The sequence below is a fragment of the Cornus florida genome, unplaced genomic scaffold (assembly GCF_030987335.1).
Source record: "Cornus florida cultivar Cherokee Brave unplaced genomic scaffold, ASM3098733v1 CherokeeBrave_3.0.0_Hap2_Chr03, whole genome shotgun sequence".
Classification (NCBI taxonomy): Eukaryota; Viridiplantae; Streptophyta; class Magnoliopsida; order Cornales; family Cornaceae; genus Cornus; species Cornus florida.
Window position 1 is genome coordinate 23294282 of NW_026775573.1, and position 21584 is coordinate 23315865.

At 31.4% G+C, this 21584-nt stretch overlaps 1 protein-coding gene across 2 annotated transcripts; it reads left to right on the top strand.

Moving 5' to 3' along the window:
- The first annotated feature begins 9481 nt into the window (after window positions 1-9481).
- On the top strand, window positions 9482-21355 carry LOC132299948 (uncharacterized). 2 transcript variants are annotated; one of them, XM_059796843.1, is made up of 9 exons: window positions 9482-9641; window positions 9758-10016; window positions 10170-10267; window positions 10556-10631; window positions 10715-10783; window positions 16826-16891; window positions 16986-17660; window positions 17744-17815; window positions 20846-21355. In XM_059796843.1, exons 2-7 carry the CDS (start codon window positions 9788-9790, stop codon window positions 17144-17146), a joined length of 699 nt encoding a protein of 232 aa, XP_059652826.1. In that variant the 5' UTR covers window positions 9482-9641; window positions 9758-9787; the 3' UTR covers window positions 17147-17660; window positions 17744-17815; window positions 20846-21355. The 2 variants fall into 2 exon arrangements, with proteins under 2 accessions (XP_059652826.1, XP_059652827.1); XM_059796844.1 differs by lacking the exon at window positions 16826-16891 and having other exon boundaries at window positions 9482-10016.
- Window positions 21356-21584: the final 229 nt, after the last annotated feature.

Below are 21584 nucleotides of genomic sequence, written 5' to 3' on the forward strand. Positions count from 1 at the left end.
ATAATAATACAATAACAGAAACAAATAAATACTGCACAAAATATAATCCCTCATAGCACACACACAGCTTATTTCTTTGTTTTTTTCCCCAATTTTAGAGTTATACTGATACACGATGTCATAATATCAAATTAAGAATCAAATCACAGAATTATCAGAGTGCATGAGCTTTTCAGTCCTGCAATCAACGACGTCTATCAAGCTGAAGAAACCAACTTGTAAGGTCCTATTTAGAATGTAATTATTTACATGTGTTATCAGAGCCAACATGGACTCTGATGCATAAATCTGATTTATTTGTTAATAATATATTATTAATAGTATAGATATATATGTATATATATACTTTGTTTTTCATGTACACGCATATATACTTACTATGTATGTCTGAAAATATCAAATATTTTAGTACAATTATATTGTATTACAAACATGTATGCCCAAGATCTTCAAAATTTATGAGCATAAAGATATTGATATTCATAATATATATATATATATATATATATATATATATATATTATTATTATTAAATGTGCAAAGTGTTTAAGTGTTTCAGTATTTATTTAATAATTGATATAAATTCTATAACACTCAAAATTACCTAATAAAATTAAAATTAATTCAAATTAACAAAATATAAAAAGAGTCTAATTCAAATTACAAAGTCCCACATTGGTTTTAAATAAAAAAGATTACATGAAAGCCTCCTATAAAACTATAGAGCTAAAGAAATAATAATCACACCTTCTCGGCCTTTTGGCTAAGATCAAGTGTAATACTAACACATTTTTGGGTCGGCCTTTTGGCTAACCTTTCTTGATCTTTTGGCTAAGATCAAGTGTAGTATTACTTTCTCGGCCTTTGTGTAAAGAGTTTCAGTATTTATTTATTAATTGATATAAATTCTATAAAGCTCAAAATTACCTAATAAAATTCAAATTAACAAATATAAAAAGAGTTTAATTAACAAGGAAGAGCTCTCATTAATTATTATATCCCACGATATAAATTCTATAAAACTCAAAATTACCTAATAAAATTAAAATTCAATCTATAATCAATTGTGTTTAACCAAATGGTCCATAAATTAACCTATTTATCTATTTATTATTATGAATTTTTTAATAAAACAAAATCTAATTAGACAAGAATTATGAATATAAAAATATTTATTAATTGATATATAAAACAAAATAATTTTTCTAAAACTTATCATAAATTAGCTTTTATAATGAGTTTCTTAGTAAAATTAAATCTAATTAGACAAGGATATATTTAAAGAAAATAAAATAATTTCTATAAAACTCAATCACAAATTACCTATTTTATTTTCAGTAAAACTACATCACACAGACAAAGATATATTTAAAGAGTTTCTGTAAAACTCTAACACAAATTACCTATTTATCTATTTATTATGAGTTTTTTAATAAAAGAAAATCTAATTAGACAAGTATTGTTAATATAAAAAATTATTTATTAATTGATATAAAAAGATATTTTAAAAGAATTTCTATAAAACTCTAACACAAATTATCTATTTATTATGAGTTTTTTTAATAAAAGTAAATTTAATTAGACAAGAATTATTAAAATAAAAAATCATGCAAAATGTTTCAGTATTTCAGTATTTATTTATTTATATAAAAAAATATTTATTAATTGATATAAAAATAGTTTTTGTAAAAATAGTTTCTATAAAACTCTAAAAATTACCTAATAAAATCAATCACATTCTATATAAAACTCTAATTTTTAGTTCAATATAAAAAGAATAGTTATTTTTTATAGATAATTATCACAATATAACCGGCCCGGCCTAGTTATGATTATGTAATTATTAGAAAATGACACATGTCATCATCCTATTAATCCAAGAAGCCTATAAATAAAGGCATGGAGGACAGAGGAAGGGATACAGAAATTGAGAATTCTAGAAATCCAGAATTTCAGAGTAAAATACAGAAACTCTTTATTAGATGTGCAAAGAGTTTCAGTATTTAAGTACAAATTACCTATTTATCTATTTATTATAAGTTTTTTTTTTAATAAAAGTAAATTTAATTAGACAACAATTATTAAAATAAAAAATATTTATTAATTAAAAATTACCTAATAAAATCATGCAAAGTGTTTCTGTATTTCAGTATTTATTTATTTATATAAAAAAAAATTTATTAATTGATATAAAAATAGTTTTTGTAAAAATAATAATTTCTTATGCTTTAGTTTCAGAAAATGATTGTTGTAGTGAAAAACAATCAACCAAAATAAGAGACCAAATAGTTGGTAGTCATTTGAGGCATTTATGTAGGACTCATTTGGTGTCCCTCCTTAATGCATTAAATGGCTACCAAATCATTCGGTATGCTTATTGGAATGACTGTGAGTCTGTGACTGAAAATAACGTGATTCTTTTGTTTTAGTTCTGAAATATAGATAATTCTTGTTGCTTCACAAAAGTCAAGTGAATAAAATAATAAAAAATAAACTTTAAGGATTTTTTTTTAAAAAAAAAAATCACTGAGGATTTAAAAAAAAAAAAAACTTTAAGGATTTTAACAATGACTACTCATTATAAGATGACACTTAGAACCTTGCAATATTCATAACTACTTGAGCTCATAATTCATGGTGTTTTATTATTCAACAAGCTCTTAGACATTGATTTGTTTTGCAAATTTAGATATTTGGTAACTTTGAACACCAATAGCAATTGAGTATTGCTTGATTTATTTATTTATTTTTTTGTAGCAAATAATCAATCGCCACAGTTCACGAACTGGTAGTTCACAATAAGTACGGAAACTCTGCCAAAGAGTTTCAGTATTTATTTATTTGTATAAAAATATATTTATTAATTGATATAAAAAGAGCTTTTATCTATACTATTATTAAATGTGCAAAGAGTTTCAGAAAAGGATACATGTCATAATCCTATTAATCGAAGAAGCCTATCATAATCCTATTAATCGAAGAAGCCTATAAATAGAGGCACGGAGGAAGGGTACAAAAATTGAGAATTCTAGAAATCTAGAATTACAGAGTAAAATATAGAAGTTCTTCTAAAGAGTTTCAGTATTTATTACAAAGAGTTTTTATCTAAACTATTATTAGATGTGCAAAGAGTTTCAGTATTTATTTATTTATATATATAAAATATAAACACTAAAATATACATAATAAAGAGTTTCTATAAAAATCTAACACAAATTACCTATTTATTTATTTATTGTGAGGTTATTATTTATTAATTGATATAAAAAGAGGTTCGAAAGAGTTTCTATAAAAAAACTCTAACACAAATTACCAATTTATTAAAATAAAAATATTTATTAATTGATATAAAAAGAAATTAAACTCTAACACAAATTACCTATTTATTTATTTATTATAAGTTTTTTAATAAAAGAAATTCTAATTAGTCAAGAATTATTAATATAAAAATATTTTTTAATTGATATAAAAAATAAAATAATTTTTCTAAAACTTTATCATAAACTACTTTTCATTATGAGTTTTTTTTTTTTAATAAAAACTAATCTAATTTGACAAAAATTATTAAAATTTAAAAATATTTATTAATTGATATTAAAAGAGTTTTTAAAAGAGTTTCTATTAAACTCTAATACAAATTACTTATTTATTTATTTATTATAAGTTTTTAATAAAAAAAAAATCTAATTAGACTAGAAAAACTTTGCCACAAATTACCTATTTTATTTTCAATAAAATTATAATACATTAGATAAAGATATATTTTAAGATTTTTTGCAAAGATTTTATATTTTAAGATTTTCTTTTATTAAAAAACTCAAAATAAATAGATAAATAGGTAATTTGTATTATTAATTGATATAAAAAGAGGTTTAAAAGAGTTTCTATAAAACTCTAACACAAATTACTTATTTAAATATTTATTGAAATCTAATTAGACAAGAATTATTAATATAAAAAAATATTTATTAATTGATATAAAAAGTGTTTTTAAAAGAGTTTCTATAAAATTCTAACACATATTACCTATTTATCTATTTATTATGAGTTTTTTTAATAAAAGAAAATATAATTAATAAAAATAAAATAATTTTTATAAAATCTACCACAAATTGGCTATTTTATTTTCTATAAAACTCTATCACATTATTTACAAAATATTCAACACATGCATCGCACGTGCTTTTTCCTAGTATATATATATATATATGTACGTTATTATTTTAAGACAAACATTTGTATAGTAAGATAATGCATATGCATGTACTGAATATGAAATATATGAATAGTTTTTATATAATTGTTATCATAATTGTTTTAACGTGGATGTAATTTTGGATATTTATGTCTCTATAAGAGTGTCACGTGTTGGACAACAACTGTGACATTTATAGGGACATGAACACATCCTTGAAAGAACTGTCGCTTCTTTGGGTGTCATACATGTCACGTTAGGCGGCAACATGAATTTCTAACATTCATTTACTAGTGTTACCAGTGTTATATACTATAGATAATATCAAATGGTCACGACTGTTTATGACCGTTGTAAGTGAAACAGTACCACTCATACAACAACGTACTTGTTTTGGTTTGGGTGTTCATGCATGTAATTTAGACAGTAACGTGATTATGACGTAAATTAGACATATCAACACAAATCTTTAACATTCACGTACTTAATCGGTTGTGGGGACGGTTGTAAGTGAAACAGTACCATGGCATATTTTTGTTTGGGTTACAAATGTTCTCAAAAAGTTATAACTTTTGATGTTCAAATTAATAGTCATGTCTTTTTGAGTTTCAACCAACAGACATGTCTTTTTGGTTTGAACCAACAGACATATCTTTTGGATTTGAACCAACAGACATGTCTTTATATATATACATGTATATCATGTATGTTGAGTTACTTTGAGTTACAATCAATAGTCCTATCTTTTGGGGTTAAACCAACAATCATGTCTTTTGAATTTAAACCAATAATCACGTCTCTCCACCCAGAGTCATGTGTTACATGCACCCCTACTTACTTTATCAATAAGGGTCTTTAATTTAATATTTATAACATGTATAAATTTTGAAAATTTTGGATCTTATTTTGTCCCTTAAATATTAATTTTCATAAATATGTCATTTTTCTTAAAGTATTATTACTGGTTGAATGTTTTATATATTTGATGATATACATGACATAGTCAATGATTAATTTAAAGTTTCATAGCATATAAGTTTATGAAATTATACATGTTATTGAAATTATATACATAATTTTGCATATGTCTCATGTTATAAATTGTTGCATAATATGTATATGGTATTTTGATTCATTTAGGAAAATTGAATCATTTTGCAATCCTAAGCACAAGTGTCGTTAAGTTTGATCGAGTGTTTAGTCACCAAAGTGGCACACTTATGAAAATTTTAATGATATTTGTAGCTAGTAACAAAATTATTATTTTGTTAAAGTCAAAGGATTGTGTTGACGTTTAGTAAAGACGAGCAATGATCAAGCCCAAAAGTGGGTCATTGAGTTTGTTCAACTAAGCAGATTGAGGTAATTAGTGTAGAAGACACAACTAATGACTCACTACGCCCAAAGGAGTATAAGTTGTTATTGTATTTTCTATGATTAATTAGCTTCAAAGGTGAAAGTTATTTCACCAGTGGGAGACTAATATATGATAATTTTGGCCCAAAGGAAAGATAATTATATGTTATGTTGATCCCATTCAGAGTGAATTGTTTTGAGACATTATTTAATTAACTCTGGAAAGTTTAGTTGACCTTCCCATCAATTAAATTGTAAATGTGTGACCTTAGTTATTCTCAAAGTCATTAGGAATAAAATTCATCTTTAGTGTTACATGTGGATGACAGTGACATTATTGTACATGAGATTAAACAATTTAACTTCTCAAACATTTGAGATGAAGGTGTTAGTGAAGCATTTTTGTTGGCATTAAGTTTCACCTAAATAATTCTCGTGAAATTTTGAATTGCCACAATTAAAAAACCTACTTTGATAGAGTTCTGAAAGTATTTGACATATGACACTATAGAGATAGAATTGTACCCATTGTAAAAGTTGAGAAATTTGGTAATCTAATTACCAAGAAAATATCTATAGTAGTATTAGGTGAAAGGCATTTTCTACGCCTTTGGGAACCTAATGTATGCTCTGGTTTTGCATATGGTTAATTATAATATAGCATTTGCTAGTTAAGTAGATATCATAGTGATCTTGGTTTGGATTTATAGTACGCGACAAAGAAATTTATAAGGTATCTGCAAATAATTAAGAACCAAATCTTTTTAGAAGTGGTGAAAACTGACTTTGCTGGTTGTCAGGACAGTATATAAATCCACTTCAAGTATTATTTTACCATTATGATAATTGATAGAAGCGGAGTTTATTTGCATATTATAAGGTCACGTTTCATGCATTATAAAATATTAGTTTTGGACTTCAGGTCAATAATTCTGCTACAATCTAGTAGTTAAATAAACAATAAGAGTTCAAGTTGGTCTATAATATGACCTTTAATACCTTGTTATGAAATAGAGGAATCAGAACCAGCTAGTGTTTGATTGAGCACATTGATACACAACAACAGATTGTTGATCCCATGACTAAGGGTTTACCGTTAATGTTGTACAGTAAGCATGCATATTTCTCTTTGACAACTAATTTACTTAGTTAGTGGAAGGTTGTATTTTGCTCAGGTAAAGATTATTATCCTCATTTACTAGATTTTCGATATTAGTGCACGTGTGTGTGGAAAATTTTATGACTTAAGTGTTTTATTTTGAGACACGGTGTGTCCTTATTGAGACACGGTAGGACCGATACATGACACGAATATTGTGTTAAATATATGCGCATATGGTATATATGTGACTTTGGAGTTGAGTTTGTTAGTATTAGTGACCATTGGTGTCTTATATCACTATTGATATAATAACGCCCTTGATCCCATATTAGTATACTCGAAGATACTCCAAATTGAATGATAGACGTGTTTCTTATAAATATATGGATTAATTTCTATAGTACACTCAATGATCATTTTGATCTTGAAGTGATCAAAATTAATTATTGTTAGATTACGTGGAAGAATGTAAGCAAATAATAGCCTAACAATAATTGAGTAATATTAATCATTAGATCATTTATGTAAGAAAGGTTGTATCCTATTTAATTGAGTTGCATTATCACTTCTTAAAGGGTGTATAGTTGCATATATGAAGAGTTGTGTTAATTGATTGAACCAACACACCTCTTAATGTTTATGTGGAACGGTCCCAATCCTCATCTATATATTTGTGTAAAAAGTCTGGAATCCATCATCATGTATGCATAGAGAAGATTAGAGGGTTGAAGATCGTTTCCAATCAGAATATGTCAGGACCGTTGTACTTATCTTCAATATAGTTTCTATATTCGGGTATGTCTTTCTCTATATAAATTTATGCATTGGAGCCATGAATCCTATTTAGAATGTAATTGCTTACAGGATCAGCCATAATACACTAGACAATCAAGAATTTAATGTCCTGGCATGGGTTAAACAAAGATGTCAAGAAAACAATGAACATGTGACATCCCACATAACTTAGGAAGACAAGTTGCTGGCATTTATAAGGGAGGATGCAAGGAAGCTATGTTACCTGGACTTGCCATGTTAGACCTCAAGGTCTGTGTTGTGCCCACGACACGTACATCGACATATAATATGGGTCAAACACACTTTCGAAACTATCGGAGTCGATTGAAGATATGCTCATGGAAGACTGTTTCGATGGATTCTTGTGATGGATTTTGAAATTTTTATTTATGAGATTGACTGTCATATGACATTTTCATGTAGGTTTCTGGTTCGAAAATAATATATATATATATATATATATATATATATATATATATATATAAAGTTTTGAAATTGTTCTTATATGGAGACAATTTCACTCAAATTCAATTACTTATCAAAAAAAAAAAAAAAATTCACTCAAATTCATTTACTTATCAAAAAAACAAAAAAAAATATTCACTCAAATTCAACTCAACCTTATAAATTAAGCAGTCACAGTGCTTATTATTGGATCCCTATCCTTAAAATAATTTATTGGTGTAGGATAGGCCCCTAAGAGCAAGAAGTGAAACCAAAGGACTTTGGTATGATACAAACATTCCTCAAAAAAATAAAAAATAATTATATTGAATCAATTTATGGTCATGAGTGGGTCCTCCACTTACTTGTAAAATAAAAAATTTACCCAAAAAAAAATAATTTATGGTCATGCTTCTCTAGAGACTACAAAAGAACACCAAGTCAAATACCTTCTCTTTGATCCCTTTAGCAGTAGTATGCTGGGCTTGACCCATTGTCTTATGTTCTCTTTCATCATTAACAGAACCACCTATTTCTCAAACAAAGGCTGACATAAAAATTATGTAACCAAAAAATAAAAAGAAATCCAATCCCCTGATTGATAAACTTCTCCATCAGAAATAATAAACTTACACCACCGGTGCTACCCTTATCTATAGATGAAGTGTGATACCTTCCTTCGGGTCCACCAGGTGCGACACTTTGGAAGCTGAAGGTTTGGTTACCGTCGAATGAACCACAATTTGTTTACTTATTAGCAAGAAAAACTATGATGACATATACATTCAAAACAAAGGCGCATAGGATTAATTAAATGCAAAAACACCAGGTACCACAATCATTTTCATTGGGGGAAGTAATAATTGGCACTGCAACTTTTGGTAGCACTAAAAGTTATCATCCTCCAAAAAAACATTAAGTTTACTGAATAAGTGTCTGCTGCAGTTGAAATCGTGATATTTAACTATCTTATAAATTATAAGCGTAATCCTAGATTTATAATATGTATATTTGTTTATCTGATTGGGATGATAGCTAAGGTAATGTTTATTATTGATTTTTAATTTTTCTTTTTTCTTCTTTTCTTTATCTTTGTTTTTTCTTAATTAATTAATTTCAGTATTGTACATTACAATTCACAAGAAGAGAAGATTACGCTCACTATCGATTCTTTGCATATAAAATTGGATTTATGCAAATAGAATTGCATAAGAACAAATTGGTTTTGAATGCAGCCCTTATCATAACACCAACAATAGGTTGTTGACCAATAAAATAAAATAAAATAAGGGGTGAGTGGGTTCTGAGCCATTAATTTATAAATAATATATTTGTAGTATTATTTTAAAAATTATTAATTAATATAAAAAGAGTTTTTATAAAATTCTAAGACAAATTACCTAATTATTATAATTTTTTATTTTCTTAAATATTATTATTTATATATAATAAATAATAATGTAAAATTATTCTTCTATATATATGATTTTTTTTTTTTTTTTTACTTACTTATTTGCATCTATTCTTTTAAATATATAATTATTTTTATTTACGGAGAGAGAAAAAAAGATCCGGTAACAGGTCCGTACTATCGTTACCAACGCTCCTAATTTTTATGTTATTTGAATGGTGATTATGTTTTGTAAATTTTTCTAGGGTTGTGTTATTTAACATTTCACACACCCAGATATGAATACAAAATTTATGTTACGTAAAATCGGTTTATTCACAGAGTTGTATCAATTCTAGGTTTACATCTTCATTTGGGTTTTTATATTTAGACCGATAAATTCACATTTACTTTATATGGGATTTCATATCCTCTGCTTCTGATTCTGAGGTATTTGGGGTCAATTTTTGTTCAGGTGACCTCTTAATTTCTTTGTTGGAGTACAATGGCTTTCTTTGTTGGAAAAGATCCATCTGATGTTGACGATGACGATGATGCTGACTCATCCTTCATTGATCCAGATATCATCTTTGATGGTTCTCTTCCATTTTATGGAAAATCTGGCTCTAAGTGTCAGTTGATAGAAATATCTATTGAAGATTTAGACACTTATGTTAACAATCTGGCACTTGATAAAGAGGATAGTCCTACTATCCCCAGTGAAAATGCTAATGGTACCTGGTGTTTTTGCATTTAATTAATCCATCCTAAGTACCTTTGTTATCAATGTGAGTGTGTGTGTATATATATATATATATATATATATATTATCATATATAGTGTATTTGCTTGCTAATAAGTAGAACATTTTATGGTTCATTCCACAGGGAACCAGAACATCAGATTCCGAGGAGTCAAAAATGGTGGATTGGAAGGAATGCATGGTACTTCCTCTTTGGCTAGGGGTAACACCAGTGATGGAGGAGTAAGTGTCTTATTTCTGACTAGTGTAAATTGACTAGTTCAATGTAAATATTTCCTGATATTGCCATTAAAGTAGAACAGGGGCTGTTGGTTGGTCGGCCCTGTGGCAAAAGTTGATAGCTCCATGGATAAGAACTTCAGCTTGATTTGATGAACCACACTGGGTACTGATTTGATTTAGAACTTCAAGTGAAAAAGTGGGAAAAGGAACCTAATAAAGGTTGTCATCAACATTGGGAAGATAGAGAAGAAGTCTTTACTCAGAGCATGACTAGTGTTGCTTATGTAGGGCCATTCCCTTACCATGAAGCACAGTCCTGGTGGCAAAATGGATACATATCAGGCTTTGCACAATAATGATGAAGGTTTGTTTCCTTGTGTAAATTTTAGAGTTGTTATATTTAATAAATGTATCAACTGAAGAATTGACATTATAGAGTTTTCTTAGATGGCGCTTTTATTGAAGAAGCTCAGAGGTCTCTTCATGCCTGGGAGATGAATTCGCTCAGCTATAAAGGTAGCTTTTCCATCTAACCCTAATAAATTGGTGTATCACAGTTTTCTTGAGATTGTAGGTAACCACTCCTTGTGCTCCTGAGAATTTCGTGTCTTTATTTCGTGTTTTTTGATGGGAATGAAAAATTGACCATTATTTTTATACTTGTTTATTTTCTAAGCTTCACGATGACTGTAGATATTTGAACTTGATGTGTGTTGAAATCATAATGTGATGAGTTAGAACCTACTAATTTTATCTTGGGCATAACCTACTAATTTTGTCTTTTTTTTAATGGAAGATCAATGGCAATGTGGCAACTGTGCTTGATAACGTGATGAGTTGATACTTATTATTGATGGACGCAATAGTAACGTTGCATATTTATGGGGATTTAAAATGGTTAATATTGCATATTGTTTCTTGCTATTTTCTAGACTTTAACAAGTATGGCATGATTAATAAGAAAATGCAGAAAAGAATGAGAAGTCGTTTTTGATTTATTGAAGTGGCACCACTCCAGATACGTACTAATAAAAAAAAATGTTGAAATGAAATTTTTGCATGTCTGTCAGGAACAATGTGAATTTTGTGCTTCTATCAGTGATTTATGCAATCCTATGAGCTGGATCGTGATTTTCATAAAGCTTGCATGAAACATTTTTGTAAAATTTAAATATTGTTGCTGATGTATGTGGTCCAAAATCATTCATAAATCTCACTAGAAAGCCATGGAATTGACTGTAGGATTGACCAATCTTCTCTTTTCTATTTCTTCTTGTTTTATTGAAAATTTTGTCTTGGAAATAAATATAGTATGAATCTAGTACCTTGTAATTAGCTACTATTGTAAAATTATATTCGGATTTGTTTGATATTTGTGGAAAGCATGTTCATATGAAATAATAGCGGAATAAAAAAATGTAGTGAGGATAACACTCTTGGTCCAGAGTAGTCGATATAGCTTTCCTTTAGCCATTGTTAATCAATTGTGAGGTAGCTAGGAGATGATCGTATGATGGGTGATGGCTTCCTCGGGATATAACATGATTTGAATGGAGAAATGTATGACGGATGACTAAATGTGGGTGACAGTTTGGATTTTGAAATTAATAGTGGAGAAATACATCAAGCATGAAGAGATTAAAACAGAAGAATAGGAGATCCTAGGGTCTTATTTGGAATTCTAAAGCTTTTGTGTGCTGCATTCCCTGTTTGAATGGTTTCTAATACAATCTTACTTATAAAAAATAAATAAAGGACAGTATCAAACTCAGAAGAATCAAGAACAGGCAGAACTTGTTGTACAATAATTCATATGAGAGTATCATGAATAAATCTGAACTTTTTTCAAGTTTTTGTTGATAGTCACAACTTTGATTGTTTTTATTTATGTTGCCTTTCAACTTTTTACATTTTCGTTTTTACATGAACAAAGAGTGAATTAATTTTTGTGATTATTTTCCTTGTTATTTGCTTCTGCTGTGATGATAAAATTAACACTAATTTTCATATGTTGATTACTCTTCATACATTGTTTTTTTATTTACAAATGATTATTCGTGTTTTGTTTGTGATTTGAATTTTAATTTGGCTAATGGTTCTTAATTTTTACATGAGGTATCATGACTGTCAAAATGCATGTGATAAAAGATAATTTGTTCGCTGCATTTGTCGTAACAGGTCGGATTCTTTCATTTATAAAATTATAAGATAAGGGGGACTCGGCTATAAATGGTCCAATAGTGGACACGGATACTTTGACACGTGTGCATAGGTAAAGGATATGTAACTATCTACACTCTTATTGTTAAAGATAAAAAAGGACATGCATCAGTTTGTCCTTAGTAGGAAAAATAAATAAATTGTTAAAAGATCACTTTAACGTGCATCAGTTTGTCCTTATTAGCAAAATAAATAAAATTGTTAAAAATCACTTTAAATAGTAAATAGTCTTAAAACTATAGTTTCTATCAAGTTCTGGTATTGTCACAAATAATTAAACTTCTCTTAGACAAATTTCTCTCTTTTCTTTGGTGAAGAGAAAAAAGAAAAAAATCTCCATTTCTAATTCCTCCACGTGCATCATTTCTTGTTTTGTGTTATGACGGAACTTGCCTCAAGCTGTGTAGATATGAGTGTTGGATACTGGTGTGTCTCCCAAGGTTGGATTCTTTCATTTATAAAATTATAAGATATGGGGGCTCCGCTATATATGGTCCAAAAGTTGGACACAGATACTTTGACACATGTGCTTAGGTAAAGGATATGTAACTATCTACACTCTAATTGTTAAAGATAAAAAAGGACGTGCATCAGTTTGTCCTTATCAGCAAAACAAAAAAATTTGTTAAAAGGTCAGCTTTAAATAATAAATAGTCTAAAAACTATAGGCTCTATATATTTTAATTATTGAATAATAAACAATTTTAAATAAAGAGGACAGCTCAAGTGTCACTTCTCCTTAAAAAAAGGGGGGAAAAAAGAAAAAAGAAAAGGACACGTCATTTTTTATATGTATTTTATTTGTTTAGGTCTGCATTAGTCTTTATCACACTAATCTATTAATTAAGTAGTTGTTCTCTTATAGAAGTCGTCTTGCAGAAGTCAAAAAGATGGAAGCACACAACTCAATGTAATAAAAACACATAACAATAAAAGAAACGTGGTAGCCGATTGATCGCAACATAAAATATATATGAACGATCTTGTGAGGCGCTTGAATTCACTCTTTGGCGAGACACCAAAAATTGTGCAACTGCAGAGCTTTGGAGAACGTAAATATTCTCAAACCAGAAACCTCCATGGAAATGCTTGGTAGAGAACAGTGGCAGCAGCCTTTTAAGGTATATAAAAGGCGTGGCAAGGAGGGTTCTAAGGCTCTAACCTTAATTTGGCACGTTAGACGATGGGGTCCACTTGGAGGAGTCTTGCATGATTAGGGGATTTGGTCAAATTGAATTATTTTGGTAATTGCATTAATTATGGTGAAATTTCATTGTTTTGGTAACTTGCATCATTTAGATTAAATTGCATCAATTAAGTTATTTGTTACTTTATTAAGCTAGGGTCAACTTTTGATTACCTCCATTGTAGGGTAATCTAAGGGTCATCCTTTATTAAAAAAAGGATATTATGTAATTCTGATTGGGTAGTCAATGAATGAATAACAAAATATCTTTTGAGATTTCTTGTGAGTGATCCTCAAATTCTGAGGGCGTGAGGCCTGCTCTAGGTGTGATACGTAGGCCCTGTTGGAGTGATTCCAATAAGTTTTTCTTTGTTATTTTCATTTCTTCTTCTCCACTAACTATCCTTGAATCTTAGTTTTGTTTTCTGAATTTCCAGCCCACAATTCTTATTTGCTTTCTTCTATTTGAGCCCGTTCTTTGTCATCAATGCCAAACAAAATGACAATCTAACACCAAGACATTGAAAACTTTCCAAATCCATTACAAGAATCTACCGAATGAGTTTTCCATGAGCATTTCTTCATCAACTAAGTTTGATAGTTGTGAAAGGGTTTCCTACCCATGTCCTGTGTCGCCGTGTCCTATCGTGTTGACACGGACGCTAAAATGGCAAGTCCAGGTAATATGCTTGTTGGCACCCCTATAGGGTGCACTTTTCCCATATTCCAGCTTGGGATATGCTCTAATACCATCCGTAGAGACCTGTTTCACATTGTTTTTTTTTTTTTTTTTTTTTTTTTTTTTGTATCAGTGTTTACGGCTTTCAAAACACGTTTTCACATGCATGAGACATTTCTCCTTATCAGAGATGGCAATTTAAGTCGCCCTGGAGGTTCCCAACTTGTCCGACCCTGCTATGACGATTTTGGGATACTCTTTATAGGGTTAGGAGCGGGTATGGTAAAAAAAACTTAAATGTGGCTTGGGTCGGGGGCGGGGATAGGTTTTATGCTATCATGCTCAGGCAATAGTATGCAATATACATATATAATGCATCTGTGAAATTACAATAGTGCTATTATTATATATGTCAGCTTTCTCTCATGCAAACTCTAATCTCCAGGACTCCAACCATAACTGTCTCACTCATCGGGATAGGACGGGGTGTGAGTTATGTTCGCAGCGTGGGGATGGAATTTGAGTGTTAATCTGTTTTGGGTTCGGAATGGGGATTGGATTCGGAGTTGATAAATGTTGAGGGGTAGGGTTTGGGGAAATCCATCCCTTAGCCGCCCCATTGCCATCCCTACCCTTTACGAGTGCAAACAACTTCTACCCTCTGGAAGATGTGGGACATGTGACATCATCATTTAACCAATGCCAGTACTTTTTATTCTTAATTGTCTAGCATTCTATGGCTGGTCCTACGGTCATATTACAAAATTACTCCTTCAGTTGGATAGGTATCATTGATTGCAAGACTGAGAAACTCTTTATCCAATGTGATGGAATTTTATGGGTGGCGATGTCTGCTTTTCTGAATGATAAACCTAAGGTCAAATGAACAGAATTTTGTGCTCCCTTGTTAGAATTTTGTTTTTTTATGAATAAGAGAGAAAGAGGTGTCATTACGTGAACCATCAGTTCTACTTAGTAGTAAGGGCGTAGATTAAGTTGAGCACTAAATTTTTAGAATCGGAGGATAGAGCTTCTTAATGTTGGCCAAAGACGGTACAATCAGGATAAAAGCTTGTCATGGCTTCTGCTATGATTATTAATTTGGTATTATAGCATCAAGTATTAGCGTAACTCTAAATTTGGAAAAGAAGCTACGACTTATGAGCACTGTCAGCCCGCATTTATGAAAAAGGTGCAAATACACCCCCTCTGACCACTTTCTAATGAAATTTGACAAAATAATTTTGATATTCTGATTTCCCCTTTTACCCTTCCAAATTTTCCCTTCTCACTTTTCCCTACCTTTCTCTCCATGTGTACGCTCTCTCTCTTGCAAACATAAGCATTCTCTTGTCGTCTTACATGACATGTGTATGTGATGATCCAAGACAAATTTATATAAGAATTAAGAACATCACATATATGTGTAGCCATGGCCCCATGCATATTGTACTTAAATAAACATGCATATTGTACTTAAATAAACATGCATATTGTTCATACACAAACATATAAATGTATATATGTATGTGCTGATGTAAATGTGTGTTTTAGTGTGTGGCGTGAGGGAAAAAAGGGCAAATAATGAAAAAAGAATAAAGAATCAAATATAGTGATGCTTGTACTGTTCATATGTCTGGGAGGTGGTTTGCTACTGTGTATACTGGTCATTTTCAAGGATGTTTCTGAGTACGTGGTTTTGTTAAGTGAGAATTAATTCATGTTAAAATGGGTTTTACCTTGTAGAGAGAAAAGAAATGGAAAGAAATCGGGTTTGTGTTTGTGGTGGATTGAAGGGTCAGAAGTGAGGTATGGATTTTTGAATGACGATTATGTTGTCTCTTATCCTGGGTCGTTTTTAAAGCTAGAATTAGACTTGTTCGTCATTTTACTTCAGCTGATTTGTTTAATATTATTTTATTATATTGATAGGATATCATTTTAGTCTTTTTGAATAGATAGGTTCTTATTTCCACAACTTTAAAAGCGGGGGGTGTTTTTTTTTGCACTATATTGATGCTATAGGGGATTTTTTGCACTACCCTTCTCTTAAATGCATTATATTTTCTGCAGTATTTATTTGTTTCTCTTATTGTCTTATCATAGATAAATGCAAATCTGTAACAATCTGTTTTCTTTTTTCCCCTTGAATATTTAATTTTTTATGAAAGTGAAAACTGAAATGCATTTGCTGCCATGGGATCTCGCATAGCCCATTTTAATCCTACTGCTGTATTCCCAGTTAATTGCCTGGGTCTGCTTGTAGTTTGAAACTTTGTCACCTATTTTTTATTGTTTGAAACTTGGATTTGACTTTCTAGTGAACTGAGTATTGAAGGGCTGATTTTGCTTTAGACTTTCATGATGGCTTTTGATGTGATGTGGCTGTAAGAGTTGCATGGACGGTGTTGCTTACTAAATTTTCCTTAATCATATGCTTGGTTAATTTCACACTTTTTACCAATGTGTGCAGAGTGTAGCAGCAGGGATTGGATTGGTTGGAATCTGGCATCTGCCGAGTACTTGGAACATGCTCTAGGTGTTGCTCTATGAGTTGCATTAGTGGTGGTGCTTACTAAATTTTCCTTAAGCATATGCTTGGTTAATTTAACACTTTCTCCCAATTTGTGCAGAGTGGAGCAGCAATGAAGAAAATGATGACATCTCGCCTTATTTGGTTGGGATTGGCCATCAGCCAAGAACTTTGAAAGGAAGGCGTGGTACTTCCTCTATGGCTAGGGGTAACACCAGTGATGGAGGAGCAAGTGTCTTATTTCTGACTAGTGTAAATTGACTAGTTCAATGTCATTGAATTTTTATAACGTTGAGTTGAATTTGAGTGAAATATTTTCATATAAGAACTATTTGACCTCTTTATAAAGTATTATGGTCTGTGTTGAAAATTCAAGATTAGTTTCTTTTATTAATTATATTTCCATTTTGGAAGTTAGCACATCCCATGGCCCCTATGTTTGTGTGTGTATATATGTATATATTTCCTGATATTGCTTTAAAGTAGAAGAGGGGCTGTTGGTTGGTCGGCCCTGTGGCAAAAGCTCATAGCTCCATGGATAAGAACTTTAGTTTGATTTGATGAACCACACGGGGTACAGATTTGTTTTAGAACTTCAACTGAAAAAGAGGAAAAAGGAACCGAATAAAGGTTGTCATCAACATGGGGAAGGTAGAGAAGAAGTCCTTACTCAGAGCATGACTGGTGTTTCTTATGTAGGGCAATTTCCATACCATGAAGCACAGTCTAGGTGGCAAAACGGATACATATCAGACTTTACGCAATAATGATGAAGGTTTGTTTCCTTGTGTAAACTTTAGAGTTGTTATATTCAATAATTTCGTCAACTGAAGAATTGACATTTTAGTGCTTTCTTAGATGGGCTTGCTTTTATTGAAGAAACTCAGAGGTCTCTTGATACCTGGGAGATGAATGTGCTCAGCAATAAAGGTAGCTTTTCCATCTAATCCTAATAAATTGGTGTATCACAGTTTGCTTGAGATTGTAGGTAACCACTCCTTGTGCTCCTGAGAATTTGGTGTCTTTATTTCGTGTTTTTTGATGGGAATGGCAAATTGACTATTATTTTTATGCATGTTTTTTCTAAGCTTCACGATGACCGTAGATTTTTGAATTTCATGTGTGTCGAAATCATAACGTAATGAGTTATATAACCTACTAATTTTTATTTTATTTTAGTGGAAGATCAATGGTAATGTGGCAAGTGGCAACTGTGCTTGATAACGTGATGAGTTGATACTTATAATAGATGGACACAATAGTAAGGTTCCATTTAGCCATGCTACTATGGGGTACAACGTACTTTTGTTGAACATTGTGTAATGTTAAGCGAACCAATATGCGGGGTGTACCCTGTTCACTAAAGGGCCATAATATTGCACAAAAGAATGTGGTTAATTGATGATCCTCTTGCACGTTGTAGTGGGTGTGGTGGTTTTTTGAACCTTTTTGTTTCACTTTTCCATTTTCTGCTGCAACACAATAGGTAATGCTTTGTTGACTTTCAAGTGGTTGAATCTGCATGTGGTTCCCTTCCTTGCAGCAATACAACATTTAGATTCTTTGGCTAGAGCCAGGGCGGACTCAGAAAAGTATGTTTGGGGGTGGGGGGGAAAAGTGGAGTTTTTCTATAATTGTAGTGGGGGCAAAGTTAAAACTTTATAGGTATACAATTCCAAAAAAAAATAAATAAGAAGACAAAATTAGTAGGTTATGCCTTGCTAGAGTGAAATGGTGAAACATCGTGACGATGCTTAACTGAGTTGAGTATTTCAGTATATTTTCTCTATGCCAATTTAAATTTTGTATTTATTTTTCTTTTATTTATTATTTTTATTTATTGGAAGTCTTTTTGAGAAGCCTGATTGTTGTCCTAAATAATGCTTCATGGACAATATTGCTGAGTTTCATAGTAAACGCTTTCCTTATGGTTGTAGTACATGTGACTATAACATTTGCAATTTTGCCTTAGTCATTGTAGCTGCAACTATTTTTTAATACCATAGCCAGTTTACTTGGGGTATTACTATGTCAGACAGCTTGTTGCCTTCTTGAGCTTTAGGCAACCTTGCATAGACTTGATAGGGCTACAAAATGAAATGCTCGCCTTTTGGGCTGTTTCTTACATTTGTTGTTTATTTAGTTGGTCTTCAAGGAGTCTAGTCAGTGTGCCTTATTGAGAATGGTTTGGCCTCACATCCTTAGCTGAGAAATTGTTTAGGTCAAGAATCATCCAATCTATATCTATATCTGTTGGGAATTAAATCCCTTTTGTTCGGCATAGCGGGAGCAAACACATCACAAACATAGAGATCCAATCATCAAAAAAAAGTAAACAACATGCAACACAATATTTTACGTGGATCCTCGTAGAGAAGAAATTTCACTATAATGAATCAAGAAGATAATATGTAGCTATAGAGAATACACGCTCGCTCACTCGCTCATTAGAAATTAGAGACTTTTAACATCTAATCGTGTACACTCACCTTTTTGCTCAAGTATAGTGTAGGATATCCGAGCATTTCAAGATCTTCCACTCCTGGAGACCCCTTCTTGCCATCGTTGTTCCACCACTAACTCATCATCTCTACCCTCACACGATCACCAATTTTGTTCTCCCTCGTTAGAATTTAGGTTTTTATGAAAGAGAAAAAGAGGGGTCATTATGTGAACCATCAGTTCTTTATGAGTAAGGGCGTAGATTAAGTTAAGCACTAAATTTTTAAGAATCGGAGGCTAGAACTTCTTAATGCTTGCCAAAGACGGTACAATCAGGTTAAAAGCTTGCCATGGGTTCTGCTATGATTATTAATTTGGTATTATAGCATGGAGGATTAGCATAGCTCTAAATTTGGAAAAGAAGCTACGTCTTATGAGCACTGTCAGCCCCTATTTGTGAAAAAGGTACAAATACACCCCCTCTGACCACTTTCTAATGAAATTTGACAAAATAATTTTGATAATCTGATTTTCCCATTTTATCCTTCCAATTTTTCCCTTCTCACGAATCTTTCTCACTTTTCCCTACCTTTCTCTCCATGTGTACGTGCTCTCTCTTGAAAACATAAGCATTCTCTTGTCGTCTTACATGACATGTGTATGTGATCCATGCATATTGTACTTAATAAACATGCATATTGTACATACATAAACATATAAATGTATATATGTATGTGCTGGTTTGAACGTGTGTTTTAGTGTGGCGTGAGGAAAAAAAGGGAAAATAATAATAAAAAAGAATAAAGAAACAAATATAGAGGTGTGTGCTGCTTGTATGTCTGGGAGGTGGTTAGCTACTGTGTATACCGGTCATTTTCAAGGATGTTTCTGAGTACGTGGTTTTGTTAGGTGAGAATTAATTTATGTTAAAATGGGTTTTACCTTGTAGAGAGAAAAGAAATGGCGTTTGTGCACTAGTGTAGATTTTAGAGAGAAAGAAATCGGGTTTGTGTTTGTGGTGTATGTTGTCTCTTATCCCGGGTCGTTCTTAAAGCTAGAATTGGACTTGTTCGTTATTTTACTTCAGCTGATTTGTTTAATATTATTTTATTATATTGCTTGAATAGATAGGTCCTTGTTTGCACAAATTTAAAAGCGCGGGGGGGTGGTCTCTTAAATGCATTATATTTTCTGCAGTATTTTATTTGCTTCTCTTATTGTATTATCATAGATAAATGCAATCTATACAAATCTGTTTTCTTTTTTCCCCTTGAATATTTAAATTTTTATGTTAGTGAAAATTGAAATGCATTTGCTGCCATGGGATCTCCCATGGCCCATTTTAATCCTACTGCTGTATTCCCAGTTAATTGCCATTGAAGGGCTGATTATGCTTTAGACTTTCATGATGGCTTTCGATGTGATGTGGCTGTAAGAGTTGCATTGACGGTTTTGCTTACTAAATTTTCCTTAATCATATGCTTGGTTAATTTCACACCTTTTTCCCAATGTGTGCAGAGTGTAGCAGCAGGGATTGGAGTTTCGAGGATTTGGAACATGCTCTAGGTGTTGCTCTATGGGTTGCATTATTGGTGTTGCTTACTAAATTTTCCTTAAGCACATGCTTGGTTAATTTCACACTCTCTCTCAATTTGTGCAAAGTGGAGCAGCAATGAAGAAAATGAGGACATCTCGCCTTATTTGGTTGGGATCGGCCATCAGCCGAGGCCGAGCACTCTTTCTTCTGAGCAGAAAGCCAAAAAAAGACAGAAGCGGACGAAATGACACCAGATACTGAGCTAGGACTCTTTTCTTCTGAGGAGAAAGCCAAAAAAAAAAACAGATGCTAATAGGACTTGTTGCTTATCCACCAAGTGATTAGCTTTGGTAATGCTTGTGCTTCTCTTATCTGACATATATATAGATATAGGTTTATAAAAAGTATCTCTGGCTTGGGTTGCCATCTAACTTCCTCATGTAATGCCATCATGTTGAACAACGAAAATCTTAGGTATCTTCAATACTGAATTTGGTAACAATTGGTTGATAGCTTTGATCCATGATAGGAAATTTCCTGTGTGTTGGGAATGATGATCCTTTATGCATCTAGTCCAACGGTTGGGACTCTTTGGAGAAACAATGGTCCCACTTTCAAGAACCCAACAATGGTCCTTCGATTAACATTTTTGCATGCTCAACTTAGGCCACCAGAAAAGCAACACCTGCACACCCACACTTCTAGCCCTGCGCCTCTCAT

What these genes read in the sequence shown, in the direction of transcription:
- LOC132299948 (XM_059796843.1), top strand. Translation starts at nt 9,788, where the DNA reads ATGGCTTTCTTTGTTGGAAAAGATCCATCTGATGTTGACGATGACGAT. An exon ending in GTAACACCAGTGATGGAGGA is followed by an intron (nt 10,268 to 10,555) that starts GTAAGTGTCTTA and finishes TTGCTTATGTAG; the next exon opens with GGCCATTCCCTTACCATGAA. An exon ending in GTACTTGGAACATGCTCTAG is followed by an intron (nt 16,892 to 16,985) that starts GTGTTGCTCTAT and finishes CAATTTGTGCAG; the next exon opens with AGTGGAGCAGCAATGAAGAA.